Genomic DNA, 22,672 nt, shown 5'->3' with positions numbered 1-22,672 from the left:
TTTTGCCTGAGAAATCAGAAGGTTGGAGTTTCTATCAAATGAGATAGGGAAGACAACAGGAAGAGGCTGGGGGCAACCCTGCTAAATTAGTGTAATATGGTAACATATTTAAAGCATGACATAACATTAATTAGATTATGGAAGGGTTATCAGTTTCTAAAAACATCAAGGACTAGCATATGGGAGTAAATGGGTGAGGTAGGACAGAGAGTTAAGAGTGAGGATCTTGGACACAACCACCATATTTATCATGAACACAAAGTAACCTCACTAAGGTGTATCACTGTTCCATTCTTCAGCTGCTTTTTCACATGAAGTTACTGGTACAGATAAATGACTCAAGCACATTTACCTCACAATATTCAAATTTATGCCTCTGCAAAATTAGATACCTTCAGGACCCCTCCCCCCCGCCAAAAGTTCTACATCCAATGATGAACAAATGGTGTTGCCTGTTACTGGTACCGTTTTTCTTGCCTGAAATATCCTCACTAATCCTTCAAAAAACCAAATTCAAGCCAATTCTCCCATTAAATATTACTAGAAAAAACCCCCATCCTATTCCTTGTTACTGTTCTTAGCACACTACAATTACTTCTGAATGGTTTAATTGCCAAATAGTAGGAAAGGATTATCGGTTTAAGAAAAAGCCCAAATAGGGGTGGACAGGGTGGCTCAGTCGGTTAAGTGCCCGACTTTGGCTCAGGTCATGATCTCACAGCTCTGGAGTTCGAGCCCCATGTCAAGTTCTGTGCTGACAGCTCAGAGCCTGGAGCCTGCTTCAGATTCTGTGCCTCTGTCTGTCTGCCCCTCCCCCTGCTCACGCACTCTCTCAAAAATAAACATTAAAAAAAATTAAGAAGGAAAAAAAGAAAAAGCCCCAAATCAGTATAGTTTTATTGCATCCTTAAAGTATCACAAGTAAGTCTGAAAAATCATCCGGCCTCTTGCTGTCTCTGTAGCTGGACAACTGTAAAAAGAAATGAAAAAAATCTGTCGATTACCATCAATACCTTTGCCCAAACAAGTTCTACTCTAAATAATCTGAAACATTTAAAATTATGATTTACTAGTTCATAGTAAAAATGTATGTGAAAATTCTTATTCTGCCAAATTCACGGTGTTCCGGTAAACTTGTGTTGTCATTACAACTCCAGTTTCAGATTCTAGTAAATTAAGACCTCTAAACTAAAGCAGTAAGGAAACATAAACATAAGAACCTACCGTAGATTTTATTCATCAGCCTGCTGAACAGTTCCTTTTTCAGAAACATAGATACCATCCAAAAATTTCCTGATATCCTTGTTTTTAACTGTTGTGGCTTGCTGAATCAAAGCAGCTATTAACAGTAAGAAAGATAAAGACAATTACACCACCAGCCAGACCCATCGTAAACAAGTATTTTATCATATACTATACTTAAACCTATGTATCTTTGAGACAGCTTTTTATTCAACTTCTACAAATGAAAAAGCTCACCAACTGAACAGAATTATCATGTATTCAACTACAAGACTTAAACCAAATTCTGTAGGCATAATTAGGCATAGTAAAACATACAAACCTGAGTTTGATACAAGTTCAATGTCATTTCCTTCAAGAATTAACTCATCTTTCTGGGCTTGAGATACGGAACAAGCAACACCTGAAAGAGAAGGTGTTCACATATTGTCAACATGATATGAAATCTTTACAATATTTACTTTCAAAATATTTACAGTAGCAACTTATTCCATTTAAAATTCCAAACATCAAATCACACTTGAGATTCTGATTTATAGGACCTGACTTTTACCGAGGCAAAATCTGGTTTGTGTTCCTGCTTGAATGAACCTGTTCCAGAGTAGTTAGATTTTCAGTGATTTGGTCAAGGAGTAGAAGACGGTATGCACCTAGTGCAATTTAGCTGTGCAAAGCTGTGTTATCAAGTCTTAATTCTACTGTATATATTTTATCGCCAAGTTTATTTACTTAACAGTTCCCATTAAGTGTGTTGACCATGTAATGTTTTTGTAGACCCATTAAACTGGTATTTAGAATCCCTTCTTCCCACCCCAATGAAATCAAGAAGCATCAAGAAAGCACTAATTTTAAAATTTTCTAACATTGGGATGGCACTTGGCTGGCTCAGTCAGTAAAGTATGTTACTCTTGATCTCGGGGCTGCGGGTTCCAGCCCCATGTTTGGTGTAATTACTTCAAACTAAAATCTTTAATGTAAAAAAGAATTTTTTTAAACGCTTTTATGTTTACCATGTATCAAGCCAAAACTGTTCCACATGTATTTCAATTTTAACTCATTTAACCATGAGATGGTTCCAATTTTACAGATGAGTAAAATGAGCTGCATAGAGGCAGGTAATTTGCCCAAGGTTGACAAATTTAAACCTAGGCAGTGTATGCTATTAACCACTATTCAAACATTTTTTATTTTTAAATATTTCAGTTTGTAAAGACTGAACACAGCTACACATCCTGAAACTACTCTAATGCGTAAGCCTTTAGGAATCCCAATCAGTAGGAGTATGGTATCAAGCCTTAACTAACACCAAGAGTTATCACAAGCATAATCAAAATGGACAATTGAAATAAATCTGTATTTATAGCCAACCCCAAACACCAGTCTTCACAAGTAAAACAAAACATTTCTGAACCATATCTAAAAGTATGCACATACCTGGCCTCATCCGAACCCTGCGTATGTATTTCTCACCCAAGAAATTTCGGATTTCAACGAGAGAGCCATTCTCCTGAATAACAACGTTGATGGGGAAATGGGCATACACAGACCTCATCTTGTAACGGAAGCCCTGTTAGAACAAACTATTAGCAAAGCTGAGCAATTTGAAAGACAAGAAATCCAGTTTTTAAATTTTGTAGGATGCTTACATTACGCTAGAATTTAAAAATGCAACAATCCTCCCATAACACTCATTGTCATGATTTTGTAACAACAGTCACCTGTACCAAAGCCTTACAAACTGTATACATCAACATGTTTTCTCTCTTCAATGGACTGTAAAGCTCTTTAAGAAAGCATGTATTTACTGCTTCCTATACCCACAGTAAACAATGCCAGTTTTTTATTTTTTATTTACTTATTTTTTTAATGTTTTTATTTATTTTTGAAGGAGAGAAACAGAGCATGAGCGGGGGGAGGAGCAGAGAGAGGGAGACCCAGAATCCGAAGCAATCTGAGCTGTCAGCACAGAGCCCAACGCGGGGCTCGAACTCATGGAACCGCAACATCATGACCTGAGCCAAAGTTGGACGCTTAATCAACTGAGCCACCCAGACCCCCCAACAATGCCAGCTTTTTAAAATGAGAACCCCAAAGTCCTTCATCTTTGGCACTAGATTAATATTTACTGAGTTACTAAAGTATGCCAGATGACAACAAGGATTAAGACAGGCTCTCAAAGAACTTAGCCTGGTACCAAGAGGAAATACATGAAACATGACCCAATAAGGGGTGTGATGGAGTTGAAGGACAGGATGCCATTTAAAAGGGCTGAGTTTTAATGCAGAGAAAAGCATTTCAGCAAAGACATGAAATTTATCTTAAAGGCTGAGAGAGGGAGTTAGAAAGAGAATAGTGACATCAAATACACTTGTAGGAAGCTCAGAAATTAGATCCATCCACCTTTTTTCTATCCCTTCAAGGAATCCTGGTGGTTAAGAGGCATACCAAGAAAATCAAAGCCTACCTTACAGGATACATTTCCTACAAAACAACCACAATCTGAAGGTGTGACTTTTATTTGTGTGGGGAAAAAAAACACCATCAACCTACTTTAAGACCATCTGGTCTTCACCCACATTTATCACTTAATCCTAAAGACCTGCAGAAGCCTATTAAAAACTGCCAACATGGGGCACCTGGGTGGCTCAGGCATTGAGCCTCTTGACTCTTGATTCTGGCTCATGCCAGACCTCACACTTCGTGGGATCGAGCCTCTGTGCTGACTGCATGAAGCCTGCTTTGGATTCTTTCCCCTCCGTACTCACAGCACACTTGCTCTCTCAAAAGAAGTAATTTTTTTTTTCCAAAATCACCTTTCCCAAGTACCGCAATAAATTACATAGTAGATGCTCTGCAGCATTTATGCGGCATGCATAAAGTACAGCTGAGAAACTTCCCCTTCCAAAACAAAGCGGTCTGATCAATCTACTTACCAATGTAACACCCTTGATCATGTTCTGTACATGACTACAGATAGTACGGACAGTAGCCAGTTCTTTTCTATTTCCCCACCATTTGTCAACACGGAGCTGTAACAGAACAGAAACTTTAGAAGATTCTTTCCAGTAGTAAGTCGGCTTGAAGAAAAATCCATTTATTCACGAGATTCTAGTATTAGCCCTAATTAAAGCACCCACACAGAAAGCCCTCAATAATTTAACTTTTTTACCACTACGTATCGCAAAAATACGGATTTTCAATTTGCATCATACTTCATTCCTAGAAAGCTAAAATACCAGGCTCACAAGAGCTGCCTGGTTCCTAAAATTGCTACAAAATAATCACAAGGAAAATAAACCTAACTTGTAACAGTATTAAAACCTCGACGTTCATAATAACTATGAGAGTAGGTACTAGTATTGAGTTTTATAATCAGAATTTCCTTTCCCAACTTCACTAACGCAGTAACACTGCAACTAGCTACACTTGTGGACACCAAATCTTAAGCTAAAACATTGAACCTGCATTCCATAACTTACAGCAACCAAATTCGGTACTATTACACCACTACCTTCCAAACAAGCAATTGATGTGCAAAAAAAAAGCCTCACCCTCTTCTTTTTCTTTCCAAGAAGACTGAGTTCTACATTGATGTGATTGAAGTCCCTTCGCAGGGTTCCTCTGGGTCCCTTCACAATAACGGTACGTCCCTTGAGAGTGATGTCGACTAAGAAGAAAACAGGTTTGTGAGTCCCCCGAACAAGACACAAGGCAGGCAATAAAAGACGTTAAAAAAAATACAAACATCAGGTCTCATACCATTTTCCGGAATGTCGACAGTTTGATTGCTGAGAATGGTCTTCATTCTGAAACACAAACACCTGGGGTTATGAGGCCGGTTCAGGCCTGTTTGTGATCAAACTACCCAGCGCGGAGCTCCACTCCTACCTGAGACTGACAAGCTGAACCCCCGGAGAGGACACAGGAGGACCAACCAGGAGAGCAGCCCAATGCTGCGGCCTGGCCAGGAAAGAGCAGCTCCCAAACGGATATGACAAGCACAGGGGGCGAATTCCCGCTCAGAGCAACCCAAGGAGCCCTACTAAGGCGGCGCCATCCCGGCAAGGCTGAGGGGCGGGGGAAGGCCTCTGAGTCCAGTACAGGGCTCGAATCCCAGCGCCACCAGATCCATATGGCGCTCGTCGCGCGGGGAAACAACCAGCATAGAGGCTCCGAGCGCCAGATTCGCGCCCCTGGCTTTCCCAGAGCCGATGGCTTCAGATTCCCCAAACCCACAAAACTCGGATACATCCTCACCTCGCAGTAGATGCGGCAAAGAGAGAACGTCTTTCGTCATCACGTTCTTGTAGCCCGTAAGGGCTCTGCGTATGGCGTCATGAGAGCGCGACGCTACCAGGCTAAAGCAGCCAATCGCGGAGCAGGTCAAGTTCCCCCGGGTCAGTGGTAGCTCAGATTTTGTGTCATAAACCGAGCGACGGTTTGTCGATCTGTCTTTCCCGGGAATTAGTGATCCTTCGACTCTGCTAGAAAAAAAAAGAGGGATGTCTCTTCGCTGCTGGGGCGCCGCCTGCACCCTGGGGCCCCGGGTGAGCGGCAGGGCGAGCAGGATGCGACCCTGGGGTGGAGGGGCCCCCATCTCTTCAGAGCGCCCAATTATAAGGCCCGCACTTACTGAGCGTTTACTTTCAGCCGGGCGCTGTGCTAACATTTTTCCTGTAGTATTCCATTTAATTCTCCCGACACACCGTCAGGTTGAGTCTCTGGTACTGGTTTGTTTGTAGGTCTCTCTCGCAGGCGCTGAGGGCTTTCTTTCTGCTTAGCACAGTGATCTGTACCCTGTATTGGTTGGAGCATTATAGGAGCACTGCGATGAGCACCCCAAATTCCTACTTTGTGTTGGGCTCTTGTTAGTAAACACCAGGTCTGGGTGATGAGAACACAAGCCTATGCTCTAACTTTAGCGGGGGAGTGGTCGTGGAGTGAAGTAGCAATCTCACAGCACTCCAACAGCACTCATTTTAAATTGTTGAAGGTTGCATGTACTCGTGAATTTTAGTGTTTGGGCTATCTTGCACACGTTTGTGTTCAGATCTAGAAGTAAGTGTTTTGTTGTTGTTGTTGTTGTTGTTTTTTATGGTCAGCAAATGTATATTGAGTGACTACCGTGAATTAAAACGTTAGGTTCGGTTTCTCGCCTTTCAGTTCTCTGAAACCAACTAAACATTATCTCTACATTTTAACACCAATGCTTATCCAAAGCCCAAATAAGAGAGATTTCTTGCAAAGTTCCTTTTAAACGTCTTTAACGCAACTCAGGAGTAGAAAATTCAAAGCTGTGGCATCTCCAGTTATTGCAGTTTAAACTTTTGAAAGAGAATTTTAGCACTTAGGTGGGCTACTTGAAATAGTGACATATGTTAGCCAGTTCCAAAAGTTTCCAAATCTATTGTACATCTAGTAGTAAGCGGTTAGCTCTCATTGTCTTTCAGGTTTCATCTGTTCTCCTTGAGGCTTCTTTAATCCTAGATTTTAAGCTCCTACATAGCGCCTGTAAATTGTTTGACATAATTTCTGTATCAGTTGTCTGGCTTTACCCCTTCTTTTAGGTATTGAAATAGGTTAAAACTAAATTATTTCAAACCCCACTAAGTACATGTGATAATGAACTCTTTCTTTAGGTATTTGGAAGGTATTTATACAGTCCAATCAGAGCAGTAAGTTCCTTGCCAGAGGAAAAAAAGGAATTCTTACAGAATGGACCAAACCTTCAAGATTTTGTAACTGGTGATCTTGCAGACAAGAGCAAGTGGGATGAGTATAAAGGAAACTTAAAACGCCAGAAAGGAGAAAGGTAATTGAAATTCTGAGATAATTCCTTCATTGTGCATTATTTTCAGATATGACCAATCCTTAGATATAATTTTAATGACACTTGGTATATTTAACTAAAAATCATTAGAAAGAAGTGATAACAGACTGGAACAGGTAAATAAGTGAAATTGTTGGAATCCTTTTCTTTGTGTCCTTTGACAGTTTTTCTTCTGTCCTTCTAGGACTTAGCCATCTTAAACCACCATCTCCCATTTTGTATTCAGCATCAGATTTCTTCAGACAACAAACATTATCACCTTGCTACTAGTCGGTTTGACCTTGATAAATTTTTCATTGTTACTGGGTGTTGACCTAACTTGTTGCTTCTCCTATTCAACATACATATGACCTGTGAATACCTTGCTTTAATTTAAAATAATGGTAAGGGAATTTTGTACAGAGTGCAGATTGTTTTGGGACATACCTTACGCAACATCTTCTAGTTCACAAGTGGATATAAGTCTAAGGGAACCTCAGGATATGTAGTCTTCACTCCAAATTTTAGACTTTTTTCCATTTAATAACGATCATAAATTTGGAATGTAGAGCAGAAAGTACGCTTGTGGGATCTCTCCTTACTCTGAACAAATACTGAATTTTTTGTCAGTGTTATTCAGTGAGGAATGAGATGTTCAACAACTTCCTCATTTTTTATTAGGACGATTTGCCTTTGCAAAAGGTAGACATGAGCATAGTGCTCTGTTAGACAGTTATGAGTGTTTTCTGAAGCAGTTTGAGCAAGTCTAAATTTGATTCTATGTTCTTACTCTTCTGGCAGAAATTATAAGAATTAACCCAGGATTGTGGGGGCGGGGAACCTCTTCACCAAGAATTGTAATAAAGCAAAGTTAACTTCAAAGCTGTGTGATTATTTGGGAACATATTTGTTAACGGATAGTTATGTTTGGCTTTCCTCAGGTTAAGACTACCTCCATGGCTAAAGACTGAGATTCCCATGGGGAAAAATTACAATAAATTGAAAAATACATTGCGGAATTTGAATCTTCATACAGTAAGTTTCAGTGTTAAATGTCCCTCTTAAGTAAAAGTCATAATGTTTCTACATATGTGTAACTTAAAAATACGGAGCACCTGGGTGGTTCAGTCATTTAAGCATCCAACTTGGCTCAGGTCATGATCTCATGGTTTATGAGTTCGAGTCCTGCATCAGGCTCTGTGCTGACAGGTTGGAGCCTGGAGGTTGCCTTGAATTCTGTGTGTGTGTCTCTCTCTCTGCCCGTCCCTCACGCTGTGTCTCTCTCTCTCAAAAATAAATAGGGGCGCCTGGGTGGCTCAGTTGGCTAAGCGACCAACTTCGGCTCAGGTCATGATCTCACAATTTGTGAGTTGAAGCCCTGCATCAGGCTCTGGGCTGACTTCTTGGAGCCTGGAGCCTGCTTCAGATTCTTGTGTCTCCCTCTCTGACCATTCCCTGCTCTCTTTCTCTCTCTCTCTCTCTTTCTCGTTCTCTCTCTCTCAAAAATAAATAAAAACATTAAATACATACATACATACATACATAACAAAAACAGCAAAGAAAGTGAATAAAGATGTTTAGGGATGCATCATGATCGGTAATGGAAATACATATAAAAATCATTTTCCCTGCTTGGGGTGCCTGGGTGGCTCAGTTGGTTGAGCGTCTGACTTCAGCTCAGGTCATGATCTCACACTTCGTGGGTTTGAGCCCTACGTCGGGCTCTGTGCTGACAGATCACAGTCTGGAGCCTGCTTCAGATCCTGTGTCTCTCTTTCTGCCTCTCCCCTGGTCACACTCCTCCTTCTTTCAAGAATAAATAAACATTAAAAATTTTTCAAAAAACATAGCTCATAAAAATCATTTTCCCTGCAAAAGAGACAAAAAGTAATTGTATTTCTTAATTTCTCATTAATAGTACAAAAAAGATTTTTTTCCTTCAACCTAGGAAATTAGGTGTTTTTTTTTTGTTTTATACTACAAATTAAGTACATGCTTACTAGACAGAGTATAACATTAAATATGAGATGTCATATATGCAATTCCAAATGTTAACTATACCACTTTAATTTTTTAGCATATATCCAACCAGACCTTTTCTTTGCACATATAAAATGTATACATTTATATCATTTTTAATTTAAAAACGGGATCCTTATATATATATATATATATATATATACACACACACACATATATACACGTATATATGTATGTATACACGTACACATACAGTTTGTGAGTTTAACAGCATTTTTTAATAGTGAATTTCTTCATAAATACGTTGAAAAGAATAGACCGTTTAAAATGCTTGATCACTAATTTGTTCAATTGGTTAATATTTTCAGTTGATTGTATTCCATTCCCTTTTACTCACAGGTGTGTGAGGAAGCTCGCTGTCCCAACATTGGAGAGTGTTGGGGAGGTGGAGAATATGCCACAGCCACAGCCACAATCATGGTAAGAACACCTCAGACTATAAAGTTTTTGTCTGGAAACCGAAAGGAATATTTTATCTTTCTCCTAAAAATGTGCATGATGAATCTCTGACCAGATTTTGTGTTACGTGTGAATTTATGAAAAATATGAGGAAAAAAAACCTGACAGAATAATCTAGGCTGATATGCTCTCACCCTTCTCTGAATAAATCTATTATTGATTTTTCCGTGTATGTAATAACTAATCATATGGTGCTTTGAAATATCTCTTCTGTTAACTTTTGGAAATGTTATTCATGATTGCTTAACTTTTCCTCCCCTAAACAATAATAAGCATGTATTTTTGTCTCCCATGTCCCTTCAGTTGCCTGGGGGTACAACTGCTCTTGACTGGGCTAAATTGGACTGCAGGCAATACATTGAAGTCTCAGGGTTCAGGTCCGCTCCACAGAGCTTTATTCTCTTTAGACCAGCAGCTCTCCAAGACATATTCTTATCATGAAGCATGGAAGAGCACCAGAGGGCAAGCCAACCATCCATGCCCATTTGAGGCTTCTGCTTGGTCATGCCTGCTATTATTCTCTTGGCCAGAGTAAGTCACACATAGCCAAGCAGACAGCAATGGAGGCAGAGACATAAGCCCCGTGCCCAGTTGGAGGCCCTGCAGGTTACATCACAAAGGGTAAAATATATAATCTTAATATGGTAGAGTAAGAATTGGTATTAACTGTGTAACCTACCATATTTATCCAGAGGGGTTTGGAGGTTGAGATGCTAGGGTTAAATCTAAATTGTGTGCAACTGGAAGTTCATACTTACTGGGAATGTCTAAGTTGGACCGGCAGGAGGCTATTTATGTGAGGAACCAAGGCTTATGAAATAAAGTTGACCATGGAGCTTATTCAGGTTACAGTTTTTGAAGGAAGGAGTGATTTTGAACACTCCATTATGGAAATCTCTTGTTTCATCCCTTGCCTGGCTCCTTTCTCCGCTGACTCATGACTGGTTTCCGGAAAGAGGTCAGTGTTTCAATAAATCCGTTTGAGACGTTGGGACCACAGCTATGAGTCCCCTGTAAGAAAATTAAACCTAAAGAGAAGAGGATCTTTCTCTTCCAAATCTCAACCCATTACTGTGCAGCTTTGAAACTCCAGTGGCCCCAAAACATCCACAATGGCTGTATTTGGCATGTCAGAACATGGTAGTGACCTGTAGCAGCAGGAGCAGTGTCCTGAACAATAGCAGTACCCACAGGAAGCAGATTGTTAACTTTATGTGTTTTCTCTTTCATCTATTTAACAAGAAGGAGCTATGCCTTCCATTTAATTCCCACAGAGACCTGCATGTTGATATGTTAATTGAATGTTTTATTCCCTTTAAATAATTTTTATTAATATTAAATAAGTACAGGGGCATCTGGGTGGCTCAGTCATTTAACTGTCCTGACTTCAGCTCAGGTCATGATCTCACGGTTCGTGAGTTTGAGCCCCATGTCGAGCTCTCTACTGTTGCTGAGAGCTCAGAGCCTGCTTTGGATCCTCTGTCTCCCTCTCTCTCTGCCCCTCCCCCGCTCATGCTCTCTTGTGCCCTGTCTCTCAAAAAGTTTAAATAAGTACAAAAGAATCTTTATAGACTATATGTAAGTTACAAAGAATAACAATAGACAGCCTGATACCTCTAAAGAGTAGAGCATTAGCATTATGTTTGAACCCTACTGTACATCCTTTCCTGCTCCTGTCACCTTTTTAACTTTAATGCTATTTTTAATTCTGAGCTTATTCCCTTTTCTTTCCAGTTTTACTACATGTATTTGTATTCCTTAACTGTATTTTGTTTACATATTCCTTAACTGTATTTTGTTTACTTTGAATGTTTCAAGTTTCCTATAAGCAGTATTAAACTGTATTCATTTTTTGTAACTTGCTTTATTCTCTCAACATATGTTCTTCAGGGTCATCCTTCTATTTGATTTAAATTGTAACATCTCTGTTCTAGTTGATGGGTGATACGTGTACAAGAGGTTGCAGATTCTGTTCTGTTAAGACTGCAAGAAATCCAGGTCCGCTTGATGCCAATGAGCCCTACAATACTGCAAAGGCAATTGCAGAGTGGGGTCTGGATTATGTTGTCCTGACGTCTGTGGATCGAGATGGTTAGTGTGTCATCATTGGCTCTTCCAGAAATTGGCTCTTACTAAGTTGTGACATCATCTTGAGCAGTGGACTCTTTTGTTTCTAGATATGCCTGATGGAGGAGCTGAGCATTTTGCAAAGACTGTATCATACTTAAAGGAAAGGTACTTGTTTTTGCATTTGCTTTTGTAAACTTAATTTTTTTTAAGTTTATTAATTTGAGACAAAGAGAACGTGCATGTGTACATGCACAGGTGAGGGGCAGAGAGCAAGGGAGAGAGAGAATCCCAAGCAGGCTCCTCGCTGTCAGTGCAGAGTCTGATGCAGGGCTTGAACCCATGAATCGTGAGGTCATGACCTGAGCCAAAGTCAAGAGTCGGACGCTTAACTGACTGAGCTACCCAGCCACCCCAAACTTTGAGTAATTCTTTTTAACTTTCTTTCTTTTTTTTTTTTAAGTCTATTTATTTATTTATTTGGAGGGGGGCGGAGAGACAGAGAGAGAATGAGAATCGGTGGGGGAGGGGCAGAGAAAGAGGGGGACAGAGAATCCGAAATGGGCTTTGCACTGACAGCAGAGAGCCCAATGTGGGCTCAGGCTCACGAACCATGAGATCACGACCTGAGCTGAAGTCAGACACTTAACTGACCAAGCCACCCAGATGCTCCTTGAGTAATTTTTTTTTAATTTATTTTTATTTAAAAAAATTTTTTTGAAGTTTTTATTTATCTTTGAGAGACAGAGACAGAGCACAAGTGGGGGAGGGACAGAGAGAGAGAGGGAGACACAGAATCTGAAACAGGCTCCAGGGTCTGAGCTGACAGCACAGATCCCGACACGGGGCTTAAACCCATGAACCACGAGATCATGACCTGAGCTGAAGTCAGACACTTAACTGACTGAGCCACCCAGGTGCCCCGAGTAATTTTTTTAAAAAGCATAAAACTGCAGTCTTCCCAACACTAATTTTGAATAAATCATCATCTAGAAGTATATGGATGAGATAAACTCCAGCATTGTTAAAATGTGCAAGCATACAGATTTTATCCATGTTTATATGCCCTGGGAAATTTACCCATAATCTACATTTTTATTAATATTTTAATCCCATCTATTTAAAAAGATTTAAAAAAGGAGTTATGTTGGGGCACCTGGGTGTTTGTTTCATTTGGTCTGATGCTTGATTTTGGCTCAGGTCATGATCTCGTGGTTTGTAGGATCAAGCCCCACATCCATGCTGACAGCACCAAGCCTGCTTGGAATTCTCTCTCCCTCTCTCTCTGCCCCTCCCCGCTCATACTTCCTGTCTCTCTCCCAAAATAAATAAATAAATAAACATTAAAAAAAAAACCTTAAAAAAAAAAGGAGTTATGCTTACTTCCTACAGCTTAGTGCGAGTTGAGTACCTAGCATTTAGTAAATGTTTCTTCAGTGATTTCCCCTGTGTTTTCTGGTTTTTTTTAATAGTTTACTTTAAAAAATTCTGTTTGCAACCCACTAAATTGATTTCACAAACTACTAATGGGTCTCAACTTTACAATTAAAAATAAAAACAGTAAGTTATAGGCTGTGTTCTTTCAACATCACTTATATGCATGAGAGGGCCTTTCCACATCTGTTCTCTCAGGAAATAGCTCCAGAAACTGCCACTGGGTTTGTGAAAAAATTTATCAGCTGTCCTAGTCATTTCTACTGCTGTCAAAGGGAACAGCACTATGACCTAGTTCATATTTTAATGCTTGAATGCATAGATAGAGTCAGAATGTAAATAGATTAATGTTTAACTTGTATTTCATTTAAGCAAAGCTCATGCATGACTCAGCAATTCAGAAAATAGTTTTTAAAACTCACAGCACTTGTGAAATATTTGCCTAGAGGAAGAGAGGATGGCACTATCTGATGAATTTTTAAAGAAATCAAAATTAAAGCAATCAAATGATATTTGCATTCATGTAAGAAAGGTCCCAATTTACTTTCCAAAAAATAAAAAGATATTATATATTTAATGTTTTAATATTTATATTTTAATTCCTTTAAGCAACTTTATTTTCTTAATACCTGTTCAATAAAGTATGTCTGTTAATCTCAAAATTTATTCTGAACATTTTCCTGCAGTTGTGTTTTAACCACTATGTACATAATATTTGATGTTCAGGGTGTTTTTTCCTATAACAGTTTATTTATGAACATTTGTATGTTCATGCTTTCCTTGGCAAGATTCTAAAGATTACACTGTTGAACGAAACTGATCCTGAATGAGTACTGGTAATTTCTGTTTTAAGCAATAGATGTCAGTTTTTTCCCTCAGTTTGATACTTATTTTTTTTTTCCCTATAGGAATCCAAAAATTCTTGTGGAATGTCTCACCCCTGATTTCCGAGGAGATCTTAAAGCAATAGAAAAAGTTGCTTTGTCGGGATTAGATGTGTATGCTCATAACGTAGAGACAGTTCCAGAATTGCAGAGGTGATTACATGTACAGAGTAACGTTGGCAAACTTAGGGGCCAGAATCTGCTATATTTTCTCTTTTTTCAGGAGAGAACTTTGTATTGGACTTTTACGAAGTGAGCTGTCTTTCTTTTCTTAACAAAAGCAACATATATCTATCACAGGAAAATCAGAAAATATAGCCAACAAAAACAGCATAAACATCACCCATGTTATTTCTACCCAGTAATATTGATTACTATAACCTATACGTATGGGCATATATTTATATGCATGTATGTATGTTTTGGTGCACACATAATGGGCATCTTTTTGATTTAAAATAGTATCATATTGGGGTGCCTGGGTGGCTCAGTCGGTTAAGCTTCCGACTTCAGCTCAGGTCATGATCTCGCAGTTCATGGGGTCGAGCCCCGCATCAGGCTCTGTGCTGACAGCTCAGAGCCTGGAGCCTGCTTCGGATTCTGTGTCTCCCTCTCTCTGCCCCTTCCCTGCTCATGCTCTGTCTCCCTCCCTCTGTCTCTCAAAAATGAATAAATGTTAAAAAAAAAATTTTTTTTTAATAGTATCATATTGCCAGTGCTGATTTTTTTTCAAAAAATAGTTTTCAAAAAGAAAAAAATTATATAAAAGCAAATTACTTTGTAATTCTAAAAAAAAAAGACTTTAAAATACTTTTGGCACTAATATATGCAATAAAGGATACAAAAGAAATACTCAGATGTATTATCATTCAGAAGTAGTTTAAATCTCTTTTAAAAAGTGGGTACTATTCTTTCTACTAATGTTAGCAGATAGAAGTATTTACAGATTGTTATCCCACATTAATGACCATATTCATATTTCAGAATGATGAAAATTATTTTAACCTTCAGGCAAGATTAATATGTTTAATTTTAGTAAAGTATTTGGCAGTGATCTTATTAGCTTCTACACATCATATGTATCAAAGAACTTGAAAAAAGTATGGTGGACAACCAGCATTTCCACTACAGCATAAATAAATGTTAGGGAGCATAACTTAAATTCACTGGAGAAATGCTTTCAAAAGTAATTATGTTTGGTATTGTCAGTTTTGTGGTTATTTTTAAATCCACAAATTGGTTTCCTTTCTTCCCTGTGTATTGGTCCCTGATGAAAAATGACTACAGCAAGTCAGTTACACACAAAAAAAGTGCATTAGAATTCAAGTGAATGCTGGATTAATATCAGCAACTCTCTGTCCTTTTGGCCTTGTCGCCATTTAAAGCATGGTTTGGCTGCTGTTGAAGTCTAGCACACAGCCTGTTCCAACCCTGTCATTTCTCATGATACCACCACAAGTGGGTGCCAGTTTCCCTGGTTTCACTTAAGAAACATTATCCTTGCCAGTGAAAATTCCAGAATCATGCCTTTTTTTACCTAAGAGATGTCAATGTCGTGTACTCACCAGCAGAGGGCAGCTTGGGCTTTAGGAAAGAAACGAACTTAAAAGTTTTCAGACCTGAAATGTGGGTTCAGGTTAAATAGCTTTTCCTTTGTTCAGTTCAGAGATTTTCTTACTTTCACTCATTTCCCCTCTCTCTCGACTTACCCTCCCTTACAGTCACTCATTTTCAGCTTCAAATTCTGGTTTCTCAATGAGTAATTCCTAAACTGAATTACTTCCATTCTAGTTTTCTCTGCCACAGGTTTGAAAGGCCTTAAAAGTAGATAGAGCTAGGGGGCCTAATGAAACCTGATACTCATTACAAAAGTAACAGCTAGATATTTGTGCACAAATGGTAGTATGGAACCATATGATTTAACATAATGTTCAGAATGTACTTTTCTGGTCTTTTAGATAGCTTGCGTAACTATGTACTTAGTTGAGCTTGTGGTTATTCTTGCTAACAACAGCCCTGCTGTTTTCAAGGAAAGTTCGTGATCCCCGGGCCAATTTCAACCAGTCTCTGCGCGTACTGCAACATGCCAAGGAGGTTCGGCCTGATGTGATTTCTAAAACCTCCATAATGTTGGGTTTAGGCGAAAATGATGAGCAAGTATACGCAACAATGAAAGGTAAAGAAGTTGGAAAATGAAAACTCTTTTTCATTTAATTTGAGTAATAGCAGGAACCGTATTTTGAAGGCCCTCTTATGCCTCCTCCATAGTCTCAGTGAAAGTGCCAGTAAGAACAAAGTACAGGATATGATTATAAACAGCAGCATGAAAAGGAAAGGAAGTATGTTTCTTAGAACCTTATGGAATGATATGCAGAAAGCTCAGGATATGAAATTTATATCCCATTTTATTCCCTACTCTTTCATCAAGTGAAATATGATTTTATCCACTTTCTTGTTTAATCATTGAATAGTTCTTAAGAGCCAGACAGCTACTAGGAGCTCTGACAGGCAGTGACAATTCAAAGATGAATAAAATGAAGCCAGGTCTTTGAGGAAGAGCTTGTTGGTAACATTGTCACATAACATCATGTGCTTTGGACTCTGCTGATTCTTAGTTTTATTAGCCCATTTGCTTTGTGATTCTTGGGCTTCCAACTAGAATGGAAGTAATTCAGTTTAGGAATTACTCATTAACCAGAATTTGAAGCTGAAAATGAGTGACTGTAAGGGAGGGTAAATTGTAAGAAAAAAAAACCCTCTTATTTACATGAGGATCCTTTGCCTACTTGCAGTTATGTATCGATTCTAAAGGTAACAAATCCAAATAGTAATTAAAAGCTTCTCTTTGGGGCACCTGGGTGGTTCAGTTGGTTAAGCATCACTTCGGCTCAGGTCATGATCTCACGGTTCGTGGGTTCAAGCCCCGCCTCGGGCTCTGTGCTGACAGCAAGCTCAAAGCCTGGAGCCTGCTCCGGATTCTGTGTCTCCCTCTCTCTCTTCCCCTCCCTCCCTCTCTCAAAAATAAACATTAAAAAAAATTTTTTTAGAAAAAAATTTTTTAAAAACTTCTCTTTACTAGAGTAAAACTATAGTTTTACTAGAAAGATTTCAATATGTAAGTGGTTAAATCACATCCCCTAGAGCACATCTTGCATATTTGGTAAAACTTAATACAGTGCATCTGGTCTGTAATATGTGCCTTCAGGACTTTCATATACTGTTCCCTTCATCTCTTCTAACAGACTCCTGCTCAAAACACCCTTCACCCATATTTTAGCATTTATTCAGTGGTATTCGAGTTATTTGTCCTTTCTGTTAGCCCCTCATGATTGTCTTAATCATTTCTGTGTTTTCAGTCCTTTCATATTCCGTGGCACTTTTGAATGGATAGATCTAGTCTTACTCCCCAATATCAGGATTATAGGCCAGCATAAAGTTCACACTGTTCCAAAGTCAAATTATGCTCAGGGAAATTATGCTTACATCTACAGTTTTAGCACCATAAAAACATCTGCTAATGGGGCACCTGGCTGGCTCAGTCGATGGAGCATGGTTATGAGTTTGAGCCCTATGTGGGGCCCAAAAAAATCTTGGGGCACCTGGCTGGCTCAGTAGAGCATGTGACTCGATGTTGGGGTTGTAAGTTCGACTCCCATTTTGAGCATAGAAACTATTTAAAAATAAGATATATATATATTTTAATTTTTAAAAGGGCCTGGCTGGTTCAGGGTTGTGAGTTTGAGCTCGCATTGGGTGTAAAGGTTACTAGAAAAATAAACTAAATAAATAATAAAATTTTTTAGAAAAATAAGTCTTTTTAAAAAATCTGCTAATGTAACGTGTGCCCTTTTTCTGTAGCACTTCGTGAAGCAGATGTGGACTGTTTGACTTTAGGACAATATATGCAGCCAACAAAGCGCCACCTGAAGGTATCATTATCTTGAATTGCCAGATGTTCGCTGGTAATTTGAATTAAATCTTTGCTGTCCATAGGTACAGTTAAGAAGCTGCTAGCTTTTTAGTGTAATGTTCCATGTATATTTCCAAGTCCCAGTTTCCATGTTATTGTCTGCATAAAGCCAGCAGATACACTGGCACTTTTTTGCTGCCCTCAAATTGTACAACTTAAATGAATGTACAGAAAAAGAATTTAGTTGTTGGGATATTGCATTCATCCACACATGGGATTTGTTTTTAGAGTTACATGAGAGCCAGAGGAGAAATAAGAAAGAAAAGTCAGTCTTCCTCTTTCTGCATTGGACATTCATTCATTCAAGAAAGTTTTATCAGGTAGTGACTGTGTGCCAGACGCAGTGCTAAGCAGAAGATACAAGACAAGTAAGGCAGTCTGGTCCTCAAGAATCTTCTAGGGGTGATTAATTCTTGCTTATACCTGTTAGGGAAGGAGTAATACAGATACAGAATCTCTATAGATAATCTCATTTTTTTAGCCTCCGGAATAGTTAATGTAATACAGAGTTGATGTTTCCGCTCCTCTCTAATGAAGTCCTGATAGAATGGCCAAGGAACCAGTAGACAGGTAGTCTGTGAGGAAGGTGAGGAGGAAAGCCTCTGGGCAACTGGATACATTATGAAGTGAAAGCCATCCTGAATGCGTGGGCATAGATTTTCTATAGAATCAAAATGATTTAGGGAAATTCTAATCTATTAGAATTAATGCTTTCAATGTAGGTTGAAGAATACATTACTCCTGAAAAGTTCAAATACTGGGAAAAAGTAGGAAATGAACTTGGATTTCATTATACTGCAAGTGGCCCTCTGGTGCGTTCTTCATATAAAGCAGGTAAGTTACACCACAGGGGATGTTTTTATTTAGACCATAACTTTCATGTTAAAATTATAATAGCTGTGGTTATCTTTTGTAGGAAAAATCATTTTTTTCTGGAACATCCTTGGGAACTTTGCTCCATAGGGGTCCTATTAAGGAAAATTTTCTCTTAAGCTTGGTTTTTTCCTTAAGTAAAGAATCCCCTGCCCCTTTATGACTTGGCTACTGTGAATGAAAGCAGAAGTAATCGGCTTACTCTTTGTGTGGATTTCAATAGTAGATTATTCAGAAATGACAGATACCAGTCAAGTACATAACATGGTTTTCTGAAAAATGTATATTCATGTGACAGTGATGCCAGCTGCATCTCCAAACTCCTAATTTCAGATCAATTTAAATCCTAAAAAGTGTCTGTTTGACTGCATTGCTGCTCATCGCGTTATATCTTTGTGTTTTTCCTCCCAGAGGCAGCAGGAAAAAAATTTGTGAGATTATTTTCCATGTAGAAATCTTCAGTGTGTTTACTAGCTACAGTACAGTTCTTCATCTTTGTAATGCAGCTCTTATTTTGATCAGCAGCTTGAGCTGACTTACGAAAATAAATGCCATTTCTAAGAGATGAAAAGTCTATGAGAACGTATCTGAAGCCCGAATTTAATCCAAAAAATGTTTATAAAGTTTTCCCGTCAGTTGGACTTAACAATTACACTTTCTTGAAGAATAAACAGTTATTTTTTGGATAGGTCTAAACTACATTATTACTGTAAATGATCTTTTAGATGGTTGTGTTACATATTGGGTTTAAATCATAGATATATTTAAGTTAGGCATAAATTCTATTGGTAAAAACTAATGTTCAAGCATTAGTGATATTCAGTGTGTTCCTATAAAGAGATTCAAGACATTTAATGAACAACAGCTTATCCTACATATAAAACCCAAGAATTTGATTCAACACTGACTGACAAGATGTGGGGACTTTGGGAGCAAATAAACTAATTCTTCAAGAAGAATTCTGCTGACAGGCTGAAATATGTAAAGGATAGAACTAACATCAGCTTCTAGAGTAGTTAAAGTAAAATTATTTGAGAGAAGTTTTTATTTTATTTTGTAAGGAAAATTTCTGGCATTAGTGAATTGTGAACTTTTTAATGCTTTTAAAGTGATCAGTAAAAGTTTGAATTCTGCTGTGTAGAGCATCAGACTCAGATGATGGGCTTGGGTCTGATAATGTTGGTTCCCCTCCTGCCACATTTAGGTAAGGTATGGAGGAGCGTGGATAACTCTCCATTACATGGCTGGGTTATGAACCTTGGGATTCCTGGTAATTGTGTACAGATATGGTCACTGCAGTTGTATATTAAGATGACAAAGCGAAGTTCATCAGACTCCTCATAAAATCAGGCCTGCAGTGCTGGGCTCTGACAATAAGCACTGAGCTGCGCTATAACAGTCATAGACTAAATGGAACCCTAATGACCTGAAAAGGGAATGTGCCCCCTCTAAGCAGCTAACTTAATGCACAGGCACAACTGAGGGGGTGGAGAGAAAGCCTATTATAAATGAAGAGCTCTTGCTTCCCTGGAGGGAAATAAGCTAAAGGGATTCCATCAGATGAGTCTGCTCAACTGCATGGAGATCCATTTTAGAAACATCAGATCCAGGCTAATAATGTAGCAGAATTGCTCTCTGAAATGAATTGTGCCAACAGCAATACTTTGTCAGTGATGAGGAATAGATCGTGCACATAAAGTGGAATAGAGCTTCTAAAGCAGACCCATAGGTACAGTAGGGTCACCCTTTATAATAGTAGGGTACTAGAATAATAGAGACTGTAGTGCTAAAAAAATTTTTGTAAGCATTGGGGGTAGAGTTTACTTAAAAACTCTACAGAAAAAAAAAATGGTAAAGGTGATGGGACACCTGCCTGGCTCAGTTGATAGAGCATGTGACTCTTGATCTTGGGGTCGTGAGTTCAAGCCCCCACGTTGGGTATAGAGCTTACATTAATTAATTAATTAATTAATTAAAGAATAAAAGGAAAACACTGAAGTGTAATTTTGAAATTTAATATTAATGTATTTTCATTTTTCCCAAATAGGTGAATTTTTCCTGAAAAATCTAGTGGCTAAAAGAAAAAAGCCCTCTAAAACATAACAAGACTTTCAAGACCACAGGAATTTTTAATACCTGATTCCATTTGGTAATAGAAGTGGTACCAGAATGCCTGGACTTCAGTGGACATACCTCAGTCTCTTTGTCTTAAGAAACATGTCAATAGCTGTGCATATTTAATTAATTCACTTGTCTTTTTGCATGTCTTGTCCTATTAAACAATCGCTTGCTGTGATGTAATCATGAAACATCTTTTAAGGGTTACTATTACCAGTATAATTAAAAAATACATTAAAAACTTCTGGAAAAGGGGTGCCTGGGTAGTTCAGTCGGTTGAGCATCCAACTTCAGCTCAGGTGATGATCTTGCAGTTCATGAGTTTGAGCCCCACGTCAGGCTCTGTGCTGTCAGCCCAGAGCCTGCTTCAGATCCTGTCCCTCTCTCTCTCTCTGTCCCTCCACCATTCGTGCTTGCTCACTCTCTCACTCTCTTTCTAAAAAATAAATAAAACGTTAAAAAAAACTTTCAGAGAAGCTTTTAAGCCTGTTCCCTGTACATCGTGACTGCATTTCATTTCTGAAAAATGACATAGTGTGATGAAATGGTGAGTACAGGTTGAGACTACGATCTGTTTACAGTTGGCATGTGTCCTTTACAGAATTCTGCAGCATCACTGCAATAATTTAGAAAGGCTTAAGAGTTTGAATGTTGATTCTTTACATTGGTATGACTGCTTCAGACCTGCAAAATAGTTTTACGTTTAATTGCTTGTTTAGGACTTCTTTGTTTTTGTTTTTTTTTTTAATTTTTTTTAACATACATTTATTTTTGAGACAGAGAGCATGAACAGGGGAGGGTCAGAGAAAGAGGGAGACACAGAATCTGAAACAGGCTCCAGGCTCTGAGCTGTCAGCACAGAGCCTGATGCGGGGCTCGAACCCACGGACCGTGAGATCATGACCTGAGCTGAAGTCGGGCACTTAACCGACTGAGCCACCCAGGTGCCCCTGTTTAGGACTTCTTTGAAACCAAGATCATGGTGTTATCAAAGACAGGGAAATAGAACCTAAGAAAAAGAATATTAACCCTCATTTTGCAGTAGTTTGCTACATCTACATGCACTATCCCATTTGTTCCTTTTATTTTTCACACCACTCTGGTTGTATATGATGGTAATGACATGAAGGATTTTCTTTCCTGGGTACCAAAACTCAACCTCATCTTTTTTTGTTTTTAAAGTTTGTTTATTTAAGTAATCTCTACACCCAGTGTGGGGCTCGAACTCATGACCCAGAGATCAAGAGTCACATGCTCCACTGACTGAGCCAGCCAGGCACCCTCAACTTCATCTTTTGACCTTAAATCTTGTTTTTCTACTACATTCTTTTTTTTTTTAAGTATTTATTTATTTATTTATTTATTTATTTATTTATTTATTTATTTTCGAGAGAGAGAAAGAACAAGCAGGGGAGGAGCAGGGAGAGAGAGGGAGACACAGAATCCCAAGCAGTCTCCAGGCTCTGAGCTGTCAGCACAGAGCCTGATGCAGGGCTCGAACTCACAAATGGTGAGATCATGACCTGAGCTGAGGTTGGATGCTTAACTGACTGAGCCAACCAGGTGCCCCTACTACATTCTTGCAAAGGAGTTCTTAGATGGGTATATTGTGAAATATGTAAGGTAGAAGACTAATTCTGAGTTTTTAAATAGGTGAATTGTTTATAAAAGGAATGCATAACTTTGAAAATTAGTTACATTTTAATTTAACTCACGGAAGCCATATATACTTTGGCTTAGTTTCTTTATAGATCCTAATAAATTTTGCTGTGTAAA

At 38.6% G+C, this 22,672-nt stretch overlaps 2 protein-coding genes across 4 annotated transcripts; one reads left to right on the top strand and one right to left on the bottom strand.

Annotated features, from left to right (window-relative positions):
- Window positions 1-879: 879 nt before the first annotated feature.
- On the bottom strand, window positions 880-5,607 carry RPL9 (ribosomal protein L9). The gene is made up of 8 exons (XM_015083287.3): window positions 5,500-5,607; window positions 5,002-5,048; window positions 4,794-4,909; window positions 4,176-4,271; window positions 2,677-2,809; window positions 1,565-1,645; window positions 1,225-1,339; window positions 880-970 (listed from the first exon to the last, which is right to left on the bottom strand). The coding sequence occupies exons 2-7, from the start codon at window positions 5,045-5,047 to the stop codon at window positions 1,233-1,235; spliced, it is 579 nt and encodes a 192-aa protein (XP_014938773.2). The 5' UTR covers window position 5,048; window positions 5,500-5,607; the 3' UTR covers window positions 880-970; window positions 1,225-1,232.
- A 30-nt stretch (window positions 5,608-5,637) lies between these two features.
- LIAS (lipoic acid synthetase) lies at window positions 5,638-21,074 on the top strand. Of its 3 annotated transcripts, XM_015083284.3 has the most exons (11): window positions 5,638-5,789; window positions 6,882-7,054; window positions 7,993-8,086; window positions 9,431-9,511; window positions 11,485-11,641; window positions 11,728-11,785; window positions 13,960-14,088; window positions 15,966-16,111; window positions 17,794-17,864; window positions 18,628-18,739; window positions 20,826-21,074. In XM_015083284.3, exons 1-11 carry the CDS (start codon window positions 5,745-5,747, stop codon window positions 20,879-20,881), a joined length of 1,122 nt encoding a protein of 373 aa, XP_014938770.1. In that variant the 5' UTR covers window positions 5,638-5,744; the 3' UTR covers window positions 20,882-21,074. The 3 variants fall into 3 exon arrangements, 2 of the variants coding, with proteins under 2 accessions (XP_014938770.1, XP_026911346.1); XM_027055545.2 differs by lacking the exons at window positions 7,993-8,086; window positions 11,485-11,641; window positions 11,728-11,785; XR_003418820.2 differs by lacking the exons at window positions 11,485-11,641; window positions 11,728-11,785; window positions 17,794-17,864; window positions 18,628-18,739; window positions 20,826-21,074 and having other exon boundaries at window positions 15,966-16,104.
- The last annotated feature ends 1,598 nt before the right edge of the window (window positions 21,075-22,672 follow it).

The sequence above is a fragment of the Acinonyx jubatus genome, chromosome B1 (genome assembly GCF_027475565.1).
Source record: "Acinonyx jubatus isolate Ajub_Pintada_27869175 chromosome B1, VMU_Ajub_asm_v1.0, whole genome shotgun sequence".
Classification (NCBI taxonomy): Eukaryota; Metazoa; Chordata; class Mammalia; order Carnivora; family Felidae; genus Acinonyx; species Acinonyx jubatus.
The sequence above is the reverse complement of the archived record's forward strand: the minus strand, read 5'-3'. Positions and strand labels throughout refer to the sequence as shown.